At 45.3% G+C, this 26,808-nt stretch overlaps 1 protein-coding gene across 36 annotated transcripts in view; it reads left to right on the top strand.

Annotated features, from left to right (window-relative positions):
- Window positions 1-26,808, top strand: part of KIF16B (kinesin family member 16B) — a 308,817-nt gene that overhangs the window by 173,460 nt on the left and 108,549 nt on the right. For all 36 annotated transcript variants that reach the window (XM_085004496.1, XM_085004502.1, XM_021078047.2 and 33 more), the window contains 2 exons: window positions 6,194-6,276; window positions 7,890-7,978. In XM_085004496.1, coding sequence (XP_084860622.1) covers window positions 6,194-6,276; window positions 7,890-7,978 — 172 coding nt within the window. The remainder of the gene's footprint in view (window positions 1-6,193; window positions 6,277-7,889; window positions 7,979-26,808) is intronic.

The following is a 26,808-nucleotide window of genomic DNA, read 5'->3' as shown; positions in this document are numbered from 1 at the left end:
TATATGCCCAAGAGTGGGATTGCTGGGTCATATGGTAGTTCTATGAATAGATTCCTAAGGTACCTCCAGATTGTTCTCCATAGTGGTTGTACCAACTTACATTCCCACCAATAGTGCAGGAGGGTTCCCTTTTCTCCACACCCCCTCCAGCATTTGTTATTTATGGACTTACTGATAATGGCCATTCTGACTGGTGTGAGGTGGTCTCTCCTGGTAGTTTTGATTTGCATTTCTCTAATAATCAGTGATGTTGAGCATTTTTTCATTGCTCGTTGGCCATCTGTATGTCTTCCTTGGAGAAATGTCTATTCAGGTCTTTTGCCCATTTTTCCACTGGGTTTTTGGCTTTTTTGCTTTTGAGTTGTATAAGTTGCTTGTATATTCTAGAGATTAAGCCCTTGTCCATTGCATCATTTGTAATTATTTTCTCTCATTCTGTAAGTTGTCTTTTTATTTTCTGTTTGGTTTCCTTTGCTGTGCAAAAGCTTGTCAGTTTGATTAGGTCCCATTGGTTTATTACTGCTTTTATTTCTGTTGCTTTGGGAGACTGACCTGAGAAAATATTCATGAGGTTCATGTCAGAGAATGTTTTACCTATGTTCTCTTCCAGGAGTTTGATGGTGTCTTGTCTTCTATTTAAATCTTTCCATCATTTTGAGTTTATTTTTGTGCATGGTGTGAGGGTATGCTCTAGTTTCATTGATTTGCATGCAAGCTGTCCAAGTTCCCCAGCAATGCTTGCTGAAAAGATTGTCTTTTTCCCATTTTATGTTCTTGCCTCCTTTGTCAAAGATTAATTGGCCATAGGTGTCTGGGTTTATTTCTGGTATACCCACAAGTCTCCTTTTCACAAAAAAGAAAATCACAAAATATCCCATAGGATCCTTTGCCCCCTCCAGCTACTACTAATTCTGTCTTTCCTTCATACACAGACTGCTTCTTTTTTAAATTGAAGTATAGTTGACTTACAGTATTGCATGAGTTTCAAATGTACAGCACAGGCTTCTGGAATGGATTGTCTGCACCCAGGAGACCTGCTCTTCCTTTCCCCACACTCGCTCCCTGTCCCCTCCATCTTGGCTCCTGGCCACTCCCTAACCCATGAGGGCCGATGTGGCCCCCATGTCATCCCCCCCCCACCCGCCGTGGTGTTGCCAGGCTTTTCATTTTGGCTGACCTCCCTGAGCATCCTGTATCCTCTTCCACACCTTTCCCCAGCTTCTGAGGTTTGCCCTCTTGCCTCGATGGCCCTTCTCTATTTCCTCTGCAGGTTCACCTTCCTCAGCTTGGCCATTAAAAGCCAGTGTTCCTCAAGGTGCCATATCTCAGGCCCTCTTCTCTCCCACCCCACTGTTCTCTCCTCTTGGGTATGACCTGTGGCTTCCTTTATTAGAGACATTCTCAAATATACATAGAGGTATATACTCTCACGCACACACACATATTTATCTAATGTCTGTAGAGATGTGTGTGTATATATGCATATGTATATACATACAGATCTTGGGTAGATATGTACACATATGTGTGTCTGTATATAGATTTTTTGAGATGTATATCTCATGTACAGATTTTTTGGAGTTACCATCAGGATTTAATAAGCAGTTCTTTATTATGTTTTTCTTTTAATGGCTGCATCTGCAGCATATGGATATTCCCGGGCTAGGGGTCAAATCGGAGTTGCAGGTGCCAGTTTATGCCACAGCTTTTGGCAATGGCCGAATCCTTAACCTACTAAGTGAGGCCAGGGCTCAAACTTATGCCACACCAGTGCTCAGAGCCACAATGCTAGATTCATAACCCACTGAGCCACCAGGGAGCTCCAATAAACAATTCTTAATTTTCCAACTTTCTGGATCTCTTCATCTTGATCATTTAACAAAATATACTTGTGAAAGAACCCCTGGGTCTTTATCAAGAATACATGCCAACATCAAGAGAACATCTTAAACAAAATATTCCATATTTCAGCACCATGTCTTTTCATGACAGAGCACCAAATTATCAAAATTATATATATAAAATATGTCATTATGTTATATTTAATATTTATATTTAAATATTTAATATTTATAAATAAATTATAAATCATAAATATGAATATTTAATGTTTAAATATTAAATTAATATTTGATATTTTATTATATATTATAATTAAAATTATAATTTAAAATTTATTGTGTTATATAATTTCATATAAAATTTAATATTTAATATTGATATTAAATTATAATTATATAATATTATATATATTTATATATTGAAAAGAAGTAGATAGGAAATAGGAGAGATGGACAGATAGATAGAGCTCCTAGGTCTTTATTCTGGAGCTTTATTTTTGTTCTTCCTTTTTTTAAATTTCTTTCTGGAGCTTTTATTTATACCCGACAAAGGCATTGCAAACTCACTGTGCCTAAACCAAACTCAGAATTTTCCCCTCGATCTGATTTCGGTCCTTTGCCAATGGTCTCCATTTGTGTGGTCAGCCCCCCTTTCCAAATAGTTACTGTGGATTTCAGAAGGCTCTCTGTTCCCTTTATGGAGCCCATCATGAGTCCTGGTGATTTTATCCCTAAATGTCATCCCAACCTGTTTGTTTCTTTCCTTCCTCATGCTGAGCTGTCAGGACCAGACCTCTGCAGAAGTCTCCTGCCTTATTTACCTTCATTCACTCTTGCCGTCTGGTACATTCTTCAAACAGGAGAAAGAAAGATCTTCTTGAAACTCAGGCTAATGGTGTGAGGCTGCTGTGCAAAGCCCTCGAGGGTCTTCTCTTGGCTCTGGTGGGAAATAAGAGGTGCCTTACTCAGTCCTGGAAGACTTCTCCCTGTTGCTATCTGTTGCATGTGCTACCTGCCCCCACCACCGGCTTGTCTTAAGCACCACCTCCTCCTGGGCTTCCTTCCTTACAACCCCTGCAGTCAGACCCCTTCTCATGTGAGGGGGGCGGGGCAGGGTATCTTTCCTGCAGTTGCAGCTTCGTGTTTATTTGTGGACGTATTTACTTACTGACCCCTCTCTTTTGCTTATTGATAAACTCCATAAGGACAAGGTGTGGATCTGACTCAGTCACCTCTGTACCCCCACCCCCAGGGCTTATCACAGTGAATGGAGCAAGAGCTCATTCTGTATTTGTTGAGTGAATGGACACACAGTAGCTGCATCTTTTTAGCCCATAGCTTTGTTCAGTCAAGGAAAATGACAGAGGAAAGTGAAGGGAACCAACCTTAAGAGCCCCTTTTATGTGCCAGGCAGTTTACACACATGTGGATGGAAACAAAGAATGGTCATAGGTAATTTTGGGTTTTTTTTCATAACTCCTTGAATTTTATGTGTATTTCATGCAAATATGTGGGTGGCAAGATGATTTTCAAAGATTTATTAAGATATGAATTGTGTCTCTGAAATACTCTTCTGTTTTTCCATTAACATATTTTAGCAATTTTCAACTTGCATGGCTGGGCATTTGATCAACAGAAGACAAAAAAAAAAAAAAAAAAGAATTGGATTAGATGTGATTAACATCTTGAATGAGATTGCCTTTTTAATCTCTAATGTCACTTTAAGAGCATTAAATACACATATATCCTGAACCTGGCTGTTTAGCTTTTGACTCTCTGTATGGCACTTTTTTTTTTTTCTTTTTACGGCCACACCTGCAGCATATTGAAGTTATGGAGCTATGGGTTGAATTGGAGCTGTGACTGGAGCCTATGCCACAGTCACAGTCACAATGGACCTTTAACCCACTGAGTGAGGCCAGGGGTCAAAATTGCATCCTCATAGAGACAACATCGGGTTCTTAACACGCTGAACCGCAACAGAAATTCCTGGCACACAGTTTTGAATCCTAGTCATAAAAGGCATGGGAAATGCCTATCTTCCTTATGGTCATGGTGCCTTTCTGTAATGTGAAAAAACATGAATGCACTTTTACACGAGGGGGATAAGTGGGCTGTGGAGTGGGTGATACCCATTGCTGCCCTCCTGAGTCTCCCAAAGCTGTCTTCTCCTTCTCGTGTTGACTCCATCACTGCTACACAAAGACAGCCACCAGAACCAGCTCTCCAGTTGCTCCCTGTGGCTATGATCTAAACCTGTTAGGTTTTAACCATCCTGAATTGGAAACTCCTTTGAAAATCTGAGACAGTTTGTTAAGTAGGCAGGTGGACACGCTGGTCTGAGGCTCCAGCATAGCGATCTGGGGTGATGACATTACCTGCAGGGTCCAGGTGGAGTTGGTACTCAAGTGAGAGGCTGGAGGCGTGGTTAAGCCAGAGGTCACGTGCCCAGTCTAATGGAGGCAGCAGTCTGGGGATTTTCACCCAGTGGCAGCCCAGGCTTCTGATACCATATCTTCTAATTTTTTTTTTTTTTCTGTCTTTTCTAGAGCCACACCTGCAGCATATGGAGGTTCCCAGGCTAGGGGTCTAATTGGAGCTGTAGCCGCCGGCCTATGCCAGAGCCACAGCAACTCGGGATCCGAGCCGCATCTTCTACCTACACCACAACTCACGGCAATGCCGGATCCTTAACCCATTGCGTGAGGTCAGGGATCAAACCCACAACCTCGGTATCTTCTGTTTTTGAAGGGGAGCCAGAAACACAGGCTTTTGGTGAAAACTACTCCTTTTTAACTGTTGACTGCTAATAATTTATTTTTTGAAATTTTCACGGGGCACACCAAAGGAAATTCTGAGCTGAATTTTTTTCTCCAGCCACCACTTTGTGGTCTTTGTTGCAGATTCTTTATCCTGGCGGCTCATGCTTCACAGTCTGTTTCTCTTTCCCCTGTCCAGTATGGAATCCTGCTGCGGTTCACGTGCTCTGCATTTTGGCTGGACTTGATCCTGTCCTTTCTCCAAACTCAAGAGGCCCACCCTATAGTTTAAGGCTTAGCTCCTCCCCACAGTCCCCCTCACACGGAACTCCTCTCTTGTCCTCTTCTTGTCCCATGAGCCCAGCTTAGGTCCTCGGCGCCACAGTCTGTCCCCTGCTCCTGCATTCTGCCCCCCTCACTTAGGTCCTTCATGGTTGACTACTAGTATGAATATCTTTTTTTCTTTATAATGATTTTTATTTTTTCCATTATAGCTGATTTACAGTGTTCTGTCAGTTTTCTATTGCACAGCAAGGTGACCCAGTCACACATACATGTATACATTCTTCTTTCTCACATTATCCTGCTCCATCACAAGTGACCAGACATAGTTCCAGTGCTACACAGCAGGATCTCATTGCTTAGAATGAATATCTTATCTTCACAAATAAGTTATTTTCTTTTTCAGGGCAGAGATTGAACATAGGTGGGGGGAGGGGTCTGTTCTGAGGCCTCGTAGACTCTCAGGTGTGAAGGGACCAGGTAAGATCATGTAGATCTTAAATGCTTCCAGTGACCACAAGCTCACTGCCTTCCATGACATCCGTGCCAGCTTTGGACAGAGTCGACCTTAGAAGTGTCTGTTTGCTTATTGGCCTATTCAAGCTGAAGTCCGCTTCCCCACCTGATAATTTTGTTATGCTTGGGCGTTTACATTGTCATCTGCCTGCCCTTTGTATAAGCATTTTCTGAATAAGCAGGCCCCTCATCAGTCAAAAGGAGCCCTTCTTGTGTGTCTAATGGAGCCATCTAAGCTTTAACAGAGTTTTCACAAGAAGCAGTGTATTTATGGGGAAATAAGACACCACACGTGCACACCTTCTTTCCTGTCGAATTCTAAGGGTGATCGTAGTGACAGTGACCTGGGCTCTGGCGATGTCACCAAGTTTTCTTTTGAAAGCACCTTCCTTTGAGGTTTCTGCTTTTATCGGCATTAATAAACATTTCCTAAATTGGCGACCATATGTTTTTGCTTGATATTCCAGCTTCTCTTGGGAGACCTGATTTTTTGTTTTTCTCCTCAGGAATCAGAAGTCTAATTATCTATTAAATCTCACACGATGTGGTAATGGTTAGATCCATCACTTCTGCGCCAGGTAACACGAGTATTGTGACCCTGGGCTGAAAAAAATAAAAGTATTTGAAGCTTTAAAACTGGCTTATGTAAGCAGACTTTTGAGACTAAAGCCTTCCCATGCTCCAGTGTTTAGAATACACTGGAAGTTGCAGTGCAGCTGTAGAATTCCATTTAATATTTCACCCACAGACGAGGTGGCCCATTGTAGACTCGTTGCCGTTTTTGTGTGTTCGCAGGTGCGGTGATACTCTTAGGAAGAACCAACATGTTCCGCTTTAACCATCCGAAGGAGGCTGCCAAGCTCAGGGAGAAGAGGAAGGTGAGCAGCCTAGAATCTCCAGGATCCAGCTCTGATCTGGGTGGGGACTGGGGCGGGGGGGGGGGGCGCTGGGCACAGGGTTTGGGTGGGGAGGGGGGCAGTCTCCACTCTGGTTCCAGCAGCTTGACATTCTGGAGCGCAAAGCACTTGACAAGTCCTGTAGCCTGAGTTGATTCTAGGGAGCTTGTGTCCAGTGGATGGCTGGCTATGAAGTAGGCTAGCAAGTGAGGTCCAGAGTGGAAGGAGAAACACTCCTCTTTGGACCATCCTTTTCAGCCTAGCCTCCCCTGGGAGGTGGGTGTTGTATTTTTTTTGTTTGTTTGTTTTAACAATTTTGTTTTTATTTGTTTATGCATTTATTTTTTGGCTGTGCCAACAACATGCAGAAGTTTCCAGGCCAGGGAATGAACCTGAGCCACAGCAGTGACCTGAGCCACCACAATGACAACGCCAGATCCTTAACCCACTGTGCCACCAGGGAACTCTGGGCGTTGTTTTACATTAAGTGGACTGTGCCTTCCACTCGTGAGCATCAGTTTTAGGAGCTTCCATCCAAAAGTTTGCTCACTCTTAATTTTCATTCACAGTGACCAGGGTTTTTGATTGTGAAACAGAAAGGGATGGGTTAGGATCATTGCACGAGACTTGGGCTTGGTTGGAGGGGCACATCCGGAGGGTACCGGTACCTGAAGCGCTGGATGGGAGAGGTGGGCCAAGGACCAGAGAGAAGGGAAGAAATGAGAGCGAGAGAAACGTGTCTAGGACACCACATTGTCTTTAGACTGAGGAAGAGAATAAAGTCACAACTGTATTCCTGGGAGCCCAGCATTGTGCAAAACTGCCACATGTGCCACTTTATCTGCACAGAGGCTATTGTTAGCCCTACATGTCAGATGATCAAGAGGGGAAAGTAACCTGTCCTGTAGCCAGCAAGTGGGGCGCTGGGCTGCAGCCCTGACCTGCCAACCTGGACGTTTTGCCCCTCACCCCTGAGTTCTGCAGCCCCACGTCTCAGCATCTCAGCCTGCTCTTGCAAGCTGCCCAAGGAGGCCAGTGCCTGGCATGGGAAATAATGAGAAAGCTGCAGCCCTCTCCAGGGCTGTGGTTCTAGCCAGTGAAGCCTCTCAGCTTTTCCAGCCCAGGGTCACCCCAGAGGCCCTTTTTGGTTCATAGCTGCAGGGGAGAGAGGGAGGAGAGTGTGTTTGCCGGTAGCTTTGCATGGAAGCAGAGCAAATCAAGCCCCTGACCTTTCGGTCTCTCGTCACCTCTCCCTCTGTGTCACTCACATGGGTGAGTGCTGCTAACAGGGCACTGCTTCTTGCCTGGGGACAGAGATGACAAAGATGCTTTGACCCCTTCCCCCGACATGAATACAGCAGCCCTGCCAGGGAGGCCCTTGGGTGGGCTGTGCCATTCCCATCCAAACTCCGGGCTTGGGTTCCAGACGGATCCTTAGCCTGACTGTCTCTGACCTGTGTCCCCGGGAGACCAATTGTGTGCAAACTCAAGGGGGGCCTGGTCCCCTCACCGACTGTCACGAGTGGAGAGGGTGCACGCAGTGTACAGCCTCCCCTGCCACCCAGGTGACCACTCTGCCCTATGTCTGCTCCCAGAGTGGCCTCCTGTCCTCGCTCAGCCTGTCCATGACCGACCTCTCCAAGTCCTGTGAGAACCTCTCCGCCGTCATGCTCTACAACCCAGGGTGAGTGGACATCGGCGTCACCTTCCCTGTGGTCGGCACCATTGTGTCCATCATGTGGACTCTGTCAAAGTCACTAACTGAAAAAAACAGTCAGGGAGTTCCCACTGTGGCTCAGCAGTAACCAACTCGACTAATATCCGTGAGGATGCGGGTTCAATCCCCAGCGTTGCTCAGTGGGTTAAGGATCTGGTGTTGGTGTAAGCTGTGGTATAGACCCTAGATGCGGCTCAGATCCTGCATTGCTGTGGCTGTGGTGTAAGCCAGCAGCTATAGCTCTGATTCAACCCCTAGCCTGGGAACTTCTGTATGCCGCAGGTGCGGCCCTAAAAAAAAAAAAAAAAAGGACAAAAACAAGTCAGATAAAAATGAAACTTCTGCAGTCAGGCCTCTTTATCAGGCCAGATTCCTTCCTAGCCCTGGTCGTGTAGAGACACAGTTTCACTTTGCTGTAATCACAGCACAGATGAGACACATTTGGATTGTTTGCCTGTAAGCATTGGTGAGGGTTCCGGCTTCCTTCTCCTTTTCATGGCTGCCTGATATTTTAGAGGTGGCACTTTGACTGCCAAGCACCATCCCTTTAGCTTTTGGCACTTTGTTTTCATTTTATAAATTTAGCATAATAACAACTATGATTCTTAGGGCTTCAGATACCCAGGGAGTTGTGATCACTCCTTTCAGGCTCTAGGGGACACTGGGGACACAAACTTACCATGTTTTTGTTTTTTCTTTTGGCTGCACTTGTGGCATACAGAAGTTTCTAGTCCAGGGATTGAACCTGCACCACAGTGGTAACCTGAGCTGCATCAGTGACAACAGCAGATCCTTAATCCATTAGGCTACCGGGGAGCTCCCAAACTACCATGTTTCGAATGGACTTAGTGGGGGGTGATCTTGGTGGTCAGCTTAACTGCCCAGGTCCTTCACAACTCCATCTGTGAAATGGTAAAGAAAATGCCTCAAAACAGGGAAATGGAGGGAAGAATTTTGGGGTCCTTGCCAGGTTTATGAGCCTCCATAATTTTCTCTTTCCTACAAGGATAATCTCACATGAAAAAAAATGGTGTGGAGTTCCTGCTGTGGCTCGGCTGGTTAAGAACCTGATGTGGTCTCCACGAGGATGCGGATTAAGGATCTGGCATTGCCGCAAGCTGTGACTTAGGTCGCAGATGGTGACTCAGATCTGATGTAGCTGTGGTGTAGGCTGGCAGCTGCAGCTCTGGTTCAACCCCTGGCCCAGACTTCCATGTGCCGCAGGTGTGGCCATAAAAAAAAGGGGGGGGGAGGTAAATCTAATAGCTCAGTGAGTTGCAATTGACCACGGTGTCGTCTTCTAGAAGTGACTTTTAGAAGTTACAGTGCAGGCGCTGTGCTGAGCACCTCTGCTCTGTTAGTTTTCTTTTACTTCTCACCATGACCCTTTTTCCACTTCACACATATGTACAGAAGTCATATAGGTTTGCTCACCTTGGTTTCAGGATCAGAGCTAGGGAGTGGGTCCAGGACTCTCTGATCCCCAGCCTGTGCTCCGACTGTGTCACTTCCTGCTTTTCTCAACTTGGGGGGCAGTTTCCTACCTGGGTGCTGGTCCCATGGTCTGTGGTCCCAGCTCAGCACTTCTCATGAACTCCGAGCTTCCTGCGTTCCCTCCTTCAGCTCAGCTCATCCTCTGGTTTGGGGACAGCAGACCCAGCTATAAGGAATCTCTTCACTGTTTTAAGAGTTTAAAACTAGGAAAGGCCTTTGATCATGATCACGTTTCTGGATTCCTCTTTTTATGGGTGAGCAAGCTGAAGTCCAGACCTGATTAGTGCCGCCTTGCGACTGCAGGCTCCTCATCCCCCAACCCCACTCCTTCTAGAACTTCTGGAAGTTCAGGCTTCCATCCCTGTGTCAGCTTTTGCCCGCACCATGCATGGAGTCTTTCCGTCTTATTACAACTCTTGTTCCCAAGAAGAATTTGTTCATGGAATAAATCGGCCTTGAACTCAGCCACGGGGACTGATCAGACCCCTGACATACAAGAACAGTCTCAGAGCAACTGGATTATTGGTGCTTTGAGAAGCTTGTTTGGTTTTAGTTCTTTAATTCTTTACCTTTAGCAACTGCCTTTTATGGTGACTGAGCTTGAGTCATTCACATACTCCTTGATTTAGGTTTACTATAATGCACAGGACTCTCCAGGTCACTTCAGCTCAGATACCACTTTCCCATCTGCTCACTGTTTTGGGCCCCTTATATCTGTGTGGGGTGTGGCGCGTGCTTGCCTGGATTCACCTCCCCACTCGGAACCCGATCCAGGTCCCAGTGTCATTGTCCTTGATGGTGGTGGCTTCCACCTTGAAACCATTTAGAAGTGTCACGTGGCAGTTCATTGCCTCCAGAAACCAAAAAGGGGTCCGCATGCAGCCTGTCCTCGGAGGTATGGGGTCCACAGCTGTGGGCCCCTCTTTCCTTGGTATTGCTGATGGGATCTCAGTCCTTTTTTCCCCCCTCTGAACACAGGAGAATATGTGGTCCTCTTAAGAGTGATGCTGTTTGTTGTTATTTGCTGGTTTTCAAGTTAAAATGGTTTTTCTCAGTGTCTGTAAAGTGCAAGTTGACCTGCCTTGGAAGAGCTTCTCTTCCAGTAGCCATGCCTTGTAGTGTGTTGGGTAATTTAGAAAACCAGAGACTTGCAGAATCTTTCTTGACATTGAGGCCACCTCCAGCCGTCATCATGGAGGCTGCCATAAGCCTAAACAACAGGAACTCCACTTGTCCTCAAAGCTTATGCTTATAGGCATTTACCTCTGTATGATATCTTTCCCAGCCTCCCCTTGTTCTGCGCTCTCTCACTGCCATAGCAACACGTAGCCTGCAGTAAATAGCTGTGGTGCCACATTAGGAGAGGGGTTTGGGGGGGATAGTAGGTTATAGGAGCCTTAAGTAGTAACTCTCCCACGTTCTCTGGACTAGCACTTTTTTCTTGGACTTGAGGATATGCAGCTGTTGGATATCTATAAAGATGCTTTATCTCAGAGAACAAAGAGGATGGAACACTCACCAGAGATTGAGCCCTAGACGCTCCCCAGGTTGGAGCCCCACATCACTCCCCTCAGTTCCTCTTGGGAATTGTGTCCCTGGTTCACAGATGCACTGGATTCTGTGCCAGGACCTGAGACGGAGAGGAACTTCCTCTGGAGAGAGGTTCCAGGAGAGGAGTGTTTGAAGAGCAAACCTGGGGGGTGCTGGTGGGGTCGTGCTGAAGGCTGGGGAGAGATGAGAGGATTCTGCAGGGGGAGGCCTGGCTGGGGAGCATGCTGAGGGCCGAGACTGGGGTTGTGCGATTTGCTTTGAAAAACAGACAGCTATTCTTTGAGGAAAAGCCCTTTGGAGTTTGGGTGGATGGATTCAAAGTAAGAGACGGAAGCTCGGGTTCTGCAGGCCCATTCGCAGCACCTGTCATGATCATGATTAAAATGCATGGCCCAGAGTACAACAGAGGAGTATTTTCGTATAATCATAAGCATTTGCTAACTCATTTCTTCACTCTTTTTTAAATTGTGCAAAGATCACTTGACATAAAATTTGTCGTTTTCACCATTTGTAAGTGTACAGCTCCAAAGTGCTAATAAGTACATTCACGTTGTTGCCAGTAACTTCCAGAACTCTTTCCATTTTATAAAATTGAAACTCTATGCCCATTAAATGAAAACATCCCAGATCTTTTTCCTCCTCCCTGGCAACCACCACTTTGTTTTCTGTCTCCATGAATTTAGCTGCTGTGAGTACCTTGTAAAAATGGATTCATGCAGTAGTTTTCTTTTTCTGACTGCTTATTTCACTTAGCATAGTGTCTCCAAAGTTTATGTTGTAGCAAGTGTCAAAATGTCTTCCTTTTTAGGGGTGCATAGTATTCCATTACAAGTATGTATTACATCTTATGTATCCATTCATCTGTCAATGGACACTTGGGTTGCTTCCACCTTTTGGCAATTGTGAATAGTGCTGCTATGAACATGGGGGGTGGGGGGAATATCTGTTTTGAGCTCTTGCTTTCAGTTCTTTTGGGTATATACCCAGATGCGGGACTATTAGATCCTGTGATAATCCTTTGCTACCCAAGAACATTCTAACAGCCCATCGGGGCACATAATGTTGGATGTAGTGTTTCTCAGGTAGTTTAGGAACTTACTGCCCAAATCACAGGCTCTCTGGAAACCAGAATTTGAGTGCACACATGAGTGGTACTTGGTGCCAGAGATTTTCTGGAGGAGGCAAAGCAGCCTGGTGACTTGCTTGGGGAGTTGGCGTCACTTTGGAGCAGGGCCCAGCCAGGGTCTTTGCCAGGAAACAGCTTCGCTGCAGGGGAAACATTCCTTCTCAGAGGCGCAGTGTCCTTTAAACCAAGCCTGCTCCTTAGCCCTCCTCTGTCTTGCTCTGAGGCTGCAAACAGGCAGCTAACTTGGCAGAATGCGGGAGCCTTCACAGTTTCTTAAAAGCACTCTAAGTGAAATGATACACATCCAGGTTCCTTTCAGTCTTAAAAATAGAGGGAAATATTGTCACTTGCGCATTAACTTCCTTTAAACACTAACCGGTGGCGAGCCTGGTTCAGTAGCTATACTGTCTTTCAGTAATTAAATTCTGAAGATGAGAAATGCCCGGGTTTCAGATTTGGTTGGACTAAAGTTATCTAAAGTCTAACATGAGACCTGCATTTGGTAAGCCAACCAAAGCTTCATGAGGTGTAGCATCAAGAAGGGGCTGGTGAGCATCAGGGCCAACCTGGGGCTCAGGAGCTGCGGAAGGCCCCCCACCTCTGGAGTGGGTCTGAGGTCATCGACAATCAAAGGATGAAGACAGATGAGCGATGATTATCTTTAACCTGTTTTTATTTCCATACGTTCATTATGGAAACATTAGAAATCACAAACAAGCAAAAATGACTGCAGTTAACACGTTGCTGTATCTCCTAGTCTCTACCTTTGTCCCACTATCTAGCCATCTGTGTGTGTGTGTGCATCTTTATGCACACATGATGGGTTCACACTGGGCTTGTGAGAGTTTTCAGCATTTATATATGTTTTCCCTTCATCTATATTATCTAACATCGTTTTAATGTCCACATGAGGGTCTGTTATATGGATATTCCACGCCTTACGTATCTTCTATTGGTAGGTATTTATTTTCTAGTTTCGAGCTATGACAAGTAATCGGGGTGAACATATTTGTAGCTAAATCTTTGTCCTTATCCATGATTATTTCTTCCTCAGGGGAGAACAAAGTAGAAATGGAATTGCCAGGCCAGAGCATGTGTCCAGTTTTAAGGCTCTTGCCCTCTGCTCACAGACTGCTCTCTAGGTTGGTGGTACCTCTCACCACTATTCATTTCCCATGGGTACTGTCTGAGCACTTCCTTCTGCTTGGAAACTGGAAAGGGACTCTCCGGAAGTGTTGGCTGGGTCAATGTGACCACACCTTCCTGGATGCAGCTCTAAGCTGTGTTCCCAGGAACTGGGCTCTTGGGAACTCCCCTTATGGTGACCCTCCAGGAAGCATGTCCTGGGCCTGTTCATCAGCAGGGGTTCGTCAGACACCTAATTTGTCCTGTGCTGAGCTCCGCACTGTACAAGAACGCCCTGTGTGGCTAGCCCCAGCCTTCCTGCTCTTTCCTGGTTAAGGGTAGGGAGGGGATTTCAGAATGTACAGCTAGGAGGAGCCAGATTCGGAATGAAGAGTTCTGGGATTGGGAAGCACAAAGCTGTCGGCACCAAGATGTGAGTGGGAACTTCTTGCCAGCTGATGACAATTGTAGGAAAAGAAAATAGTTTCCTTTTCCTTCCTCCCCCACCCCTTCCCTATTTCTCCCTTAAGTTCTCTCTCCTGTTTCTTCCCTCCCTCCCTCGCACTCTCCCCATTCACTCCTTCAACCGGATGGACAAGTACATCACACTGGGGAGAGAGTGAGAAGACATTAGGAACAGGAAACAAGGTGCATCCTTTGCTGAACTTCCTTCACTCGAGATGATTGTCAGCTTCCAGAAAATGGGCACAGAATCTAATTTGCTCACTCAGTGCCCAGCATAGCACCTGGCACTTAATAGCCACGTAACACACAGGAACTAAGTGAATTCATACCAGCGCAGAAGAGGCTGCAGACAGAGTGAGGTCATAGCTGGACATGGTCTTGCTACGACCCGCAACTTTGGTTGAGGGCCTGTCCTCACTGCAGGTCCAGGAGGAGAGAGCGTGTTGTCCGTGATTACAGTGCCCTGCCAGACCCACGTTTCTCACTTATTCTGTCTCACTCTCTGGGACTTTATACCTCTTTTATCCTTTGGTTGTTGTTGACCTTGAGCGTGGAAGTTTTATGCAGTGTCGTTGGCAATATTTATATTGCCGGTGATTTGGTAGTTAGCCTGTGTTTTAGCTGATGGTTATTTACTATGTTTGTCTCTGCTGGTTTGTTTTATTGAGCTTTACCATTTTTCAAAAGTTTGCTTTGCTGCAAGGCTGACTTTCTCTCCAGCCTTTGGTCTCAGCGGTGTTGTTTTTTCATGGACCATTTACTAACTTTGCGGTTGCTGTAGAGTGCCTTAAATGGCTTGTGAAGATGCACAGGCTCGGGGAACTTGTGATGAAAGTGACTGAAAGAAGTGAGCTTGTTTCTGCCACTAACAGAGAGCAGTGTCATTTCCAGGTACGCCTCGGAGACACGGCGGGTTGGGTTTCAGACCACCGTGAACAAGCAAATATCAAAATAGAGAGGGTCACACCAAGTTTTTGGTTTCCCAGCACATTTAAAAATTAGGTTTATGCCATATGATTACATTATATTGTATGTTCAGTGTGCAATAGTGTTATGTCTAAAAGAAGTACCCATCTTAATTAAAAAAAATTACTCAAAAATGCTAACCGTCATCTGAGCCTTCAGTGAGTCATAATGTTTTTGTAATAGTAACGTCAAAGATCACAAATGTGATGATTACAAATATGATAATAAAGAATTTTAAATAGCGTGAGAATTACTAAAATGTGACACAGAGACATGTGTCACCGTGTGAACCAGGGCTGCTGGGAAAATGCTGCTGGTTGGCTTGCTTGATGCAGGGTTGCCACAAACTTCAATTAGTTACAAAAAAAAAATCTATTAAGTACAGTAAAGCTAAGTACAGTAAAATGAGTTCTGTCTGTACTGACTTAGCTTTTTCTCTTTTTGTCCTTGAGCATAATTCCATGAGCTCTCTGGGTTTCCAGTTTTCAAAGAAGGCAGAAAGATGCACAGTCTGTCTTCATTTGTTACTTTAGATTTGTGTTGCCTGCATGGTGCCTGCTTTCCTGCTTCCGTCATATAACTAACTGTAGGAACTAAAGCTGATGGTACAGGTCAGATGAGGAAGTGAGGCTGTTCCTAGTATAACGATGGATGGTAGTTATAGGCAAGCTGGAAGGGAGTAGGTTCCTCTTGGTTGGTCCTACTTGACAGCATAACTTTCCTCTGAAGGAACATCATGTATCAGCTTGATTACCTGCCATGAACTCTCTGTAATTTGTTGACTCGTTTGATTAGAGCTTGTTGCTGATTCATTCAAGGGCTCTGGTTCAACATACACGTCTGTTCTTGCTTCCAGGCCTTTGCTGGAAATGTGCTGTTTCCTCCTCCTGGAACGCTGGTCCGTGTGTCCATCTGCTTTTCACATGGCTAAGTCCCTCATTGTCTCTAAAATCTCAGTTTAGGAGTTCCCGTTGTGGTGCAGTGGAAACAAATCTGACTAGTATCCACGAGGATGCTGGTTCAATCCCTGGCTCTGCTCAGTGGGTCAGGGGTCTGGTGTTGCCGTGAGCTGCAGTATAGGTTGCAGATGCGGCTCGGATCTCACGTTGCTGTGGTGGTGGTTTTGGTTGGCAACTGCAGCTCTGATTCAACCCCTAGCCTGGGAACTTACATATGCCACGGGTGCGGCCCTAAAAAAAAAAAAAAAAAAAAAAACCTCAGTTTAAATGTTGCTTCCTTAGGGAGGCATGACTGACCCCAACCGGGATGTCCTCTCCTTAGCATCCTGTCTTTCTTTGGTGGCGCTTGGTTGGCAATTGTGCCCGTTGATACAATTATTTGTCTAGTATATTGAGTGGAGTATTTTTAGTATACTTAGTGAAAAGGTTTAATATTCTTTTTCTTTTTTGGCCGCCCCACCGCACATGGAGTTTCTGGGGCCAGGGATCAGACTGGAGCCACAGTTTCAACCTACACCGCAGCTGTGGCAATGCCAGATACTTAATCCACCATGCTGGGTGGGAGATCAAACCTGAGTCCCAGTGTTCCAGAGATGCCACTGATCCTATTGTGCCACAGCTAGAACTTTGGATTTTCTTAATAATGTACCCCGCTAAGTAGCGTGTGTGAGAAGTAATTGTTGATTGTATGTGTGTGTGTGAGAGAGAGAATCATTGTGCCCTGACAAAGACCTTCCATCCCCTTCCTTGATCCTAGACTGTAATCCTGACCTTGCACATCTGTGTCCCACATCAGAGACATCACATGTCTAGTCACCATCAGCAACCCCCATGTCTCGCAGTCTACTGGGTTTAAGCATCGTTGCTGGAGATGAGTAGAAATGAACTAGAGACTTATGGAAGCAAAGAGGAAGCAGAACAGTTGCTATAATCACAGTAGATTAAGAAAAAATGTTGAAACAGGTAGTTTGTCTCATTACAAATTGAAATGCTTATTACAAAAAAGTAAAACATTCAGAAACGAATCAAGTAATCACAAGCATTCACAATCCTTCTACCAAGAAGTAATGATTGGTTTACATGTATAATATTTACTTGTACTTTATACTGTGTATGTATTTAATTGTATAGCAGATACTGTAATCATGTACTCTAAAGAGTGCTTTAAAAAGCCAACTTGAAATCATGCTTGATACACAGTTCTGTATTCTGCTTTTTTCCCCCCTTTTTTGGCTGCTTCGTGGTATATGGAGTTCCCAGGCCAGGGATCAGATCCAAGCCACAGTTTCAACCTATATGGCAGCTGTGGCAACGCCGGATCCTTAACTCACTGTGCCAGGCCTGGGATCCAACCTGCATCACTCCAGAGATGCCACTGAGCCGACTGCACCACAGCAGGAACCACCTCCTTTTTCTTTTAACATCTTCATGTGAACTTTTCTCCATGCCATTGAACACTCGTCTTTGTTCCATGTTTATACTATAATGTAAGTCTTGCTTAATCATTAAGGACTTTGGGAACTATTCTTTTTTTTCCGACATAAATTGTTGATTGCATCTCATTTAATCAGCTTACATAAATCTTTCCCACTCTATTATTTTGTCAGCTAAACCTGCATGCCCTGGAATTCTTTGTTTGACAGTACCTGCTGCTTACACTCAGGCAACCAAGGGAGGGATGGAGTGATGTTAGAGAGAAATAAGGAAAGAGAGGCTTGAAGACTGAGGGCTGGGGGTTGGAGGGGGGCGGTGGACAGCTCTTGCGATCCACAGGCCCTGCTGAGACCTCGCTCAGCCCCACCAGACGCCAGGCTGGGTCAGGCACTGCCTAGTTAAGTGTGTGAGCATTCTCCCAGCTCATGCTATCAAAGGTATACAAATGTGGAAAGCAGACTTGCAAAGCTCTTCACTTGGGTAAAAGTTATGCCAGGGCAGAGTTGCCATGGCAAGTTGCATCTTCAAACTTACCTTCTCTGCCCTCTCTTTTCTCTCTGCCCACAAATATGCACAGCTTCTCTCTTTTTTTTTCTTTTTTCTTTTTTTTTTTTTTTTTTTGTCTTTTTGCTATTTCTTGGGCCGCTCCCGCGGCATATGGAGTTTCCCAGGCTAGGGGTCTAATCGGAGCTGTAGCTGCCAGCCTATGCCAGAGCTACAGCAACTCGGGATCCGAGCCGCATCTGCAACCTACACCACAGCTCACGGCAACGCCGGATCGTTAACCCACTGAGCAAGGGCAGGGATCGAACCCACAACCTCATGGTTCCTAGTCGGATTCGTTAACCACTGCGCCACGACGGGAACTCCCTCTTTTTTTTCTTTTCTTTTTAGGGCCACACATGTGGCATATGTAAGTTCTCAGGCTAGAGGTCGAATTGGAGCTGCAGCTGCCAGCCTCTGCCACAGCACTGCCACAACAACTCAGGATCTGAGCTGCATATGCGACCTACACCACAGCCGGATCCATAACCCACTGAATGGGGCCAGGAATCGAACATGCATCCTCATGGATACCAGTTGGATTTGTTACTGCTGAGCCACAATGGGAACTCCAGCTTTTCATTTCTTAAACTAAACTCTCTTTGGGTTACCCAGTGTAGATCCTGCCAAACCATTTCATCAGAGTCATCTTCCATGTATGGTTCCAGCACTAGGAGATTGCTCACATAACTCATGGTACATCCATGTTCTGAAATCGCATGCTCTTCAACTCTGTGGTAGAATGATAGTTAATGGTTTGGGGATTTGTGTAAGGTGCATATTAAGAGGAAAAGCCTGCAAAATAGACTCTGTCGTAGGCTCTTAGCCATGTGTGTTCAGCTGGGCTGGGAAGGCTAGATAGAGGCTGTATACTTTGCAGCAGCTTTGAGGAGGGTTAATCTGTACTTTGTTCCCCTGTAGTTTTGAAGTGGCCAGAACGTTCCCTGTGGCCACTGTTCTGGTTCGTCCCTTGGAAGAGGTACCTCTTGGAATGGTGAATCATTAACTTTGGGAGGCTGTTTCTGGGGTATAGGTTACCATGGGGTATAGGTTTCTGGGGTATAGGTTGAGAAGGTGAGATGGAATTCCAGAGTTGAAGTAAGAATGGAGGAGGAGGAAGAGGTGGGCTTTATACTCTTGGCCTCTCTAAAGAGGAGGTCACCTTGAGCTTCTCCCTAATATTCCGGAGCCTCCATCTCCTAGCCAGTAAAGTGGTGGGAGGGGTAGGCCCAGGGGGCATGGGGTGTGTGTGTGTGTGTGTGTGTGTGTGCGCGCGCGCGTCAAGTTGAACACGTGAGTGCCATGTCCTTCTAATGCCTGCGCTCTGGTGTTGGATCAGGTAGGCTCTTCCGGGCTTAGCATGTGGTCATGGCCAGTGTTTACTAGAGCAAGTTATACTACTGTTAGGAGAAGGAGGCTGGGAGGAAACTCACTTAAAATGCTTTTGGTATCAAGTTTTACTGTTTTTGTTAAAACAATCTTTGTTTCTCTGAGCACTTTTCATTTGCAATACAAAAGGCTTAAGACTGGCCCCTGGAAAGTCTTTATGAGGACTTTCTAGACTAGGGATTTGAAAGTTCATTAGAAAACCACCCCCAGAATCCTAGGGATATTTATGTTATAAACTCTGACTTTTACCTAAAAGGGGTTTAATTTCACACCTAGATCAGATTGCCTTATGCGACCCTCATCTTTTTTTTTTTTTTAATCTTCTTTTTTAGGGCTGCACCTGTGGCATATGGAGGTTCCCAGGCGAGGGGTCGAATCAGAGCTGTAGCCGCTGGCCTACACCACAGCCACAGCAACACCAGATCTGAGCCGTGTCTGTGACCTTAACCCACTGAGCGAGGCCAGGGATCAAACCTGCATCTTCATGGATGCTAGTCAGATTCATTTCCACTGAGCCGCGATGGGAACTCCTGGCCCTCATCTGGATGTAAGCACCTTGAATTACAGTTGTATAAAGTCCCTCTACTGTCCGATAACTTGATTTGGGGAGAAGAAAGGGGTTCCTGGGAGGGAGTGGTGTGGCAGTTGTGGCTGTCTCTGCAGAAGCAGCTGTTCTTAGCTTTCACACGCAAGCATACATGAACCCCAATGCACAGAAACGATGGCAGGGCCTCTGAAGAGTTGGAGTCTGGATGGAGGGCCAGATTCTTCTTTCATGGGTTTCCTTTTGCCTCCCTTGGGTAACATCTGGTTTCTGCTCTGTCTTTAAAGGACATCTGGCATGTCAGGATTGTCAAGCTGGATAGGACCTGCATCAACTCTGGAACCCAAACCTAAACTTTCTCTTTCATCTTCAAGCTCCCCAGGTCTCCTTGGGATGTAATCTTTGGGAGGTGATCAGACACTGGCTGGAAGGCAGTGCCTGAGGGTGGTAGGGTGGTGAGAAGGTCAGCGATTCTGGCCTAAACCATTACAGACCCCAGTGTGACCAAAGCCTAATCCTTTGTGAAGGATCCGGGAGAGGGGAAACCATCTACAGAGTTTGTGGATTTTTCCAGCTCCTTCCCACCTGTCCCTCACCAGACTCTGGACTGAGGAAAACCACCAGACATTCCAGGCAGCAGGAAGGGATTCTTTCAAAAATGACATCTACTTGATCAGGACCAATTTGCAGGGCTTGGTGCCTAGTGAAAAGGCAGGGCCTCTCATTCAGATGTTAAGCACTGCAGGATGACAATGGTAGAGCATCGGTTGTGTACATACAGGGCCCTGTGCAGCTTCAGGGTTTAACACCCACGAGGTCATCTTTGTGTGTGATGACAACCTGAAAGCCACGTATGAGAAATCCAGGCCTTCCCATTGACCAAGAACTTTCCCCTTACCTGTCCACAGAACCTACTGAAAACATCCCCACGGGGGCTGCCTCTTCTCGGCTCACCGGCTCACCTCCCTGATCCGGTGCGAGCCCCTTTCCAGCTGCTCTGTGGTCTGAGCTCAGCCTCCAAGCCCTATCCGCCTCCCCCTGCAGCTGCCAGCTCCAGTGGAGGCTGGGCGCAAGTAGCCACTTTCCTCCTTTAATTCCTTTTTTTTGTTTGTTCTTTTGGCTGCCCCTAGGCACATGGAGTTGCTGGGCCAGGGATTAGATCTGAGCCACGATTGTGACCTAAGCTGTAGCTGCAGCAACACAGGATCCTTAACCCACTGTGTCAGGCTGGATATTGACCCTGCGTCCCAGCCCTCTCAAGGCACCACCAATCTCCTTGTGCCACAGCGGGAACTCTGCCACTTTCCTCCTTTTAGAAATGACATCAGTGGTGCAAAGCTCACCACCACCGAGGTCAGACAAGGGCTCAAGATGTATGCTTTCAGTGCATTAAAATTTTTCTTTTTTCTTTTTGATCATCACAGTCTCACTTTCAGTGTGATGATCCGAATGAAGAAATCCTCACCCCCTTGCTTTTTCCTTGCTGATGGTAATAGGCAGATAAATTGCAAGATGTGCAGTTATAAAAATGCTAGATGTTTTTAATGGGGAAAAAAAAGACTCTTTCTCCTAAAAATAGATTGTACGCTGTGCTTTTTTGTTGGACCCAACACAGTGGGTGTACTTCTAACTGCCATTTTAAAAATGCTAAAAACAACTGCAAAAATTATATCCTTTTGTGGTTTTCCTTTAATTACAATATTTAGGAAATTAGCATTTGGGGCCAGGATAATTCCAGTAAAGTAAGATATTGAATTATACTTATTTAAAATGAAGTCACATTAAAATACAATTACCATTGGTATCTCTTCCTTGTTATTAATACGCTCGCATTTATATTTCACAGTCTGTTGAGATTTGCTGTTTGAAATAATTATCATTGATTATGGAAAAAGGTGCATTTTGAAGTATGATTAGTAAATATGTAATATTTAACAGAAGCTAAATGGTATCAACAATAGCTGATAGCTCCTCATACTTAAAATATAGTTCCTGACTTTGTAGTGATGATTCTCTCCTTAGGCTATTTGGGACTTCGTTTTCGGTTAAGACTGAGCATCTTTATTTTTTTTTTAACTCTTATTTTTGAGGAAATGGGAAACATTTATCAAGGACATCCTGCTTTCAATAAAAGCAATTGCATTTTTTTTTTTTTTTCTATTTAGAAACAGGTCCTTCTTCATTAAGAATTAAACTGGGGGAGTTTCCGTTGTGGCGCAGAGGCAATGAATCCGACTAGGAACCATGAGTTGCAGGTTTGATCCCTGGCCTCGATCAGTGGGTTAAGGATCCGGCATTGCCATGAGCTGTGGTGTAGGTCGCAGATGCGGCTTGGATCTGACGTGGCTGTGGCTGTGGCCGGCAGCAACAGCTCCAATTAGGCCCCTAGCCTGGAAACCTCCATATGCCACTGGTGTGGCCCTAAAAGGACAAAAGACAAAAAAAGAAAAAAAGAAGAAAGAAAGAAACTGGGAAACTCTCCCTGGTTTCTTGGCTGAGAAACTTACATTCCAGTAGATGCTGCTTTTCAAGAAGGATCAGCACTGTGGCCATGTGAGATGCCTGCTGCCACTGACCCAGATACCTTCTCCTTCCTCATCCTGATCAAATCCTCTGTGTGATGAAAACTTCTCCTGAGGGGGAACCTGTGATGTTACAGGCCAGAGACCCTCCCGCCTCCTCTGGCCCCCAGCTGCTCTCATATCACCCTAGAGCACCCTAGAGCACCCTTGATCCTTTCACTTCAGGTGTCTGCTTAGCCCACTCTTCGATTCTCCTTCCTGTGTTTTTTTTTTTTTTTTTTTCCTTTTTCTTTTTTCTTTTTAGGGCCACACCCACAGGCTAGGGGTTGAATTGGAGCTGCAGCCACTGGCCTAGGCCTACACCATAGCCACAGCAATGCCAGATCCAAGTCTCATTTGAAGCCTACACCATAGCTCACCACCATGCTAGATAGTTAACCCAGTGGGCTAAGCCAGGGATCGAACCACATCCTCATGAGTACTAGTCGGGCTTGTTACTGCTGAGCTACAGCGGGAACTCCTAGAATCATTAGATTTAACATGTGTACAGTTGAGCTTCCTTTCTTAAAGGAGGGATGAAGAGATAAATTGTGGGCTCTAGAGTTGATTGATTCTGCCATTTACTAGAGATAAAGCCATTTCTCGTGTGTCAAGTGGGGTAATGGTGACACCCAGCTCGTGGGGCCATCATGAGAGTCAGCAGGAGTCATCAGAAGCAGGTTTAGGTGGTCTTTCATGGATGTTGACCAGATCCTTGCCTTTGCCACCATGGGCACTGGCATGACCATGACTGCTGCCTCCCCCCACACCCCCACCACCTAGTTCTTCCTTGTCTCCAGGCATCATCCACAAGGGGCAGCACTTGAGCACCTACTGTATGTAGGCACTCTACATGTGTTTTCTGTGTATTGTCTTGTTTGATGCTCGTACAACCCTTTCGGGGGGCTTGTTTTTTCTTCAAATTCTGTGAAAAGTAAGTATCCATGGTTAAATAACTCATATATAGCCTCACAACCACTAGCATCTGTATTCAGACCTAATGACCATTCATTGCAGCCTCTTGGCAGTTAAGCTCTGCCTCTCCACCCCCTCTGTGACCTGGCCAGAAATCTGAGTGTCATCTCTGACTCTTCCTTTCTCATCACAGCACCCAACAAAATCCATCCCATTAGCAGATCCTGTCAACTTGACCCCCCAAATATCATCAGGTGCCAGCCTTTCCTTATCCTGGTTTTCCTGGTCCTGCCTCTGTTAGCTCTTATTTCTGTGACAAAGCTGGCCTCCTGATCTGTTTCTTGGCTTCTCCTCCCATCTCTTCTCTGTGGGCTCTCCAGCATCCCTATTCCACGATTCTTTTCTGCCACCATCTTTAGGGTCAAGTTCAGAGTCCTTAATAGAACTTCCAAGGCCCTTCACTGTGTGGCTTCTGCTGTCTCTCGAACTTCGCATCTTGGCTTTTACCCCACAGGAAGTGGGATAAAAGTTTTATTGAGCTGCTCTTGAGTTTCTAAGTTATGAGCGAGGAAGAATGATGCAGCTTAGGTAGACGTTTCTCCAGGAAGCCTCCGTTGATTCTAGTTCCTACCAGTGTTTCTGAAATATGAGCTGTCCCTCTACACCAATGCCAAATAGAAACTTGGAGACAGAGTTGGAGGAAACAGAAAAAGTAGCTTTAATTGCCAGGCAAAGAGGGCAACACAGCAGGCTGGTGCTTCAAGAACTGTGCCCCCCTCAGAGTGGGCAGCGAGGAGTCTTAGAGTGTCAAGGAGCAGGGCCTGATTAGCTCATGGACATTTTCCTGATTGGTTGGTGGTGAGTTAACTGGGAGTCAGCATCATCAACCTTCCAGTTCCAACCAGTCTGGAGTCTGCGTGCTGGTGGGCAGCATACAGGTGACTTCTTCTACCTGCAAAACTGCTCCAGGGACATGGCTCAGAATATTATCTATAGTCCTTGAGGAAGAACTGCAGGTTCTTGACTTTGTTGAATGGCTAAACTGTTGTTATTTTGTCTTGCTGGACTGTTTTCCTGATTCTCCATGTTTTCTCACTTTTTTGATTAAATTGATTCTTTGACTAAAGTTTTTCTCTAGACAAAAAGGCAGGTGGAGGACATGGGTGGGGGTCTGTCCCGGGAAGGTTCCCTAGGGTCCTGCTTGGTTACACTCATTCGAGGTGCCAATCTAGTCTAGATTCTAGGTCTAAATTCTGAGACCAGCAGCTGTTCCAAGTGTTATGACACTGTGTCCTTTCTCAGTCCTGGCTCATGATGCCCCTCGTGTTTATTCCACTGTCACTAACAGACTAGGACCCCCAGGGGAGAGCAGAGACTGTGAGTCCCATTCTTAGTGCTGTATCCCCCTCGTGCCTGGCATGGCGCCTGACACTGTGCTCAGTAAAGAAAGGGAATGCTCAGAGCTTCACACTGGAGATGAAGATATTAACACATTTTATGACCTTTTGAGACCATGCAACTCATTAGCAACAGTTGTGGCAATTTGCAGCACAGATTTTAGTACCATACTGTTTCAAGCCCTCCTTCTGCTCCTTACCAGTCCTGAGCCTCAGTTTCCTATGGTACAAAACAGGAACGAAACCCACTAGGGCTGGAAGAACCAAGAAAGGGTATTATATGCTGCGTGGCTGGCCCAGTGCCTGCGCGTGGTCAGCTGCCCACAAGTGGTAGGTTTTCATTCAAACTTCTCAGAGCAGCATTTGACTTATGATCTCACACTTACGACATTGTCAGAGCAGAGAGGCCTTATCTGCTGATGGCCACAGAAAATAAAAATTGAGACTAAAGACTATTCTCTTTGGAAAACCCTCAGGTTTTGAAAGTGTTTTATCCAATGATTTTATGTTTTTGGATTGTAATTATCTGTAGTAAGACTGAACTATACCGAAATCTAAAAATAGCTGCTGGGAAACATTCCTAAGTTTCTGTTTATTGTTATATAAAACAGAATGATCATATATGCACTTTAAGGAAGCCCCGTTCCATTTTGTAGTGGCATATAGATTGGGGTCAGGAAATGGCAAATACCTTCCATATATGTGATTTCCTATATGTGAGTGATTTCTCATGGATGGTAATGCCTGTAATCCACAGATTATTTTCATTTTCTAGGAAGATAAATATGACTCTAAACGACTGGTTTCAATGAAAGTTAAAGCTTTTATTACACATCACAAACTTAAGCGTTGCCCCTAAAATGAATGAATTGAGGCTGTTTTGGAAGCAGGCTCTTATGGGTTCAAATCCTGGTTCCACCACATCTTACCATCGTGACCTTGGACAATTTCTCTCTCACATCTGAGCTCTGGGTTCCTTGTCTTTGAAAAAATGGATCAGATACTATATTTTGTCTTTAAGATTTGCAAGGATCGCAGAGTAAGTGAATGTGTAAATCCCTCAGCACAGCACAAAAACCACCAGACTTCTTACTCTCAGTTGTAGCTCAAGTTAAAATCATAACAGATCTGTTTGATATGTTGTTAGCTCATTGTAGAGGTAACTGTTGCCAACCTGGATTCACATGTTATCCAAGGAAAACAATTGCTCATGAATTTCTCCATAGTTCAACCTTTTGCTATATTTGCCATCCACCATAAGAGGAAGTTTAAGAGTTACAGTTCATGCTGATTCATAGGTATAGTGAAGTCTTGAAGCATTTCAACCTAGTATTTCAGAAGAAATCAATCTTGGTTATCAATATTTGAGTTGTTTTAAAATTCCAGGTGACCTGACCCCTGTATTTTGCTCCCACAGTGGGCAGTCTGTTCATAATCTCTGTAGACTCCAGTAACTCCTATATCATATAAGCGCTCATTACAGGAGGATCTGAGGGAAGCTACTACTATAAAGTAGTAAAAATAGGGAGTTCACATTTTGGTGCAGCGGAAACAAATCTGATTGGTATCCATGAAGATGTGGGCTCGATCCCTGGCCTTGCTCAGTGGGTTAAACATGTGACATTGCCATGAGCTGTGGTGTAGGCTGCAGACAGAGCTCAGATCCTGCGTTGCTGTGGCTGTGGCATAGGCTAGCAGCTTTAGCTCTGATTCAACCCCTAGCCTGGGAATTTCCATATGCCATGTGTGCAGCCCTAAGAAGCAAAAAAGAAAGAAAAAAGTAGTAAAAATATGAATGTGACTTCTGTGGGCACTTATTATTATTATTATTATTATTAGTGCTGTAATTTTTAAAAATTTTTTAGTTTTTGTTGTTGTTGTTTTTATGGCCACACCAGCAGCATATGGAAGTTCCCAGGCTAGGGGTCAAATCGGAGCTACAGCTGCCAGTGTACACCACAGCCACAGCAATGCCAGATCCAAGCAACATCCTCGACCTACACTGCAACTCACAACAACGCCTGATCCTTGACCCACTGAGTGAGGCCAGGGATCAAACCTGCGTCCTCATAGACACTAGTTGGGTTCTTAACCTGCTGAGCCACAACAGGAGCTCCTAGTGCTATGATTACGGGAAGTGTGCAAAACATAACAGCTAACTCTGGAGTGTTTGCTTCAAGAAATTATTGGGAAATGTGATAAGTATGAAAATACGTTTCAATTTGTGCATGGCTCTTGGCTTTTAAGTACCTTATTGCTTTTCTCCTGATGTTCTCCCAGTTAATTCTTGTCTTAATTGATGTCCGTGTTCTCTCTCCCTCTCTCTCT

The sequence above is a fragment of the Sus scrofa genome, chromosome 17 (genome assembly GCF_054392235.1).
Source record: "Sus scrofa isolate SSC_HxYL_T2T_F1_AM1 chromosome 17, Sscrofa_HxYL_maternal_Yorkshire_Landrace_v2.0, whole genome shotgun sequence".
Taxonomy (NCBI): domain Eukaryota; kingdom Metazoa; phylum Chordata; class Mammalia; order Artiodactyla; family Suidae; genus Sus; species Sus scrofa.
The sequence above is the reverse complement of the archived record's forward strand: the minus strand, read 5'-3'. Positions and strand labels throughout refer to the sequence as shown.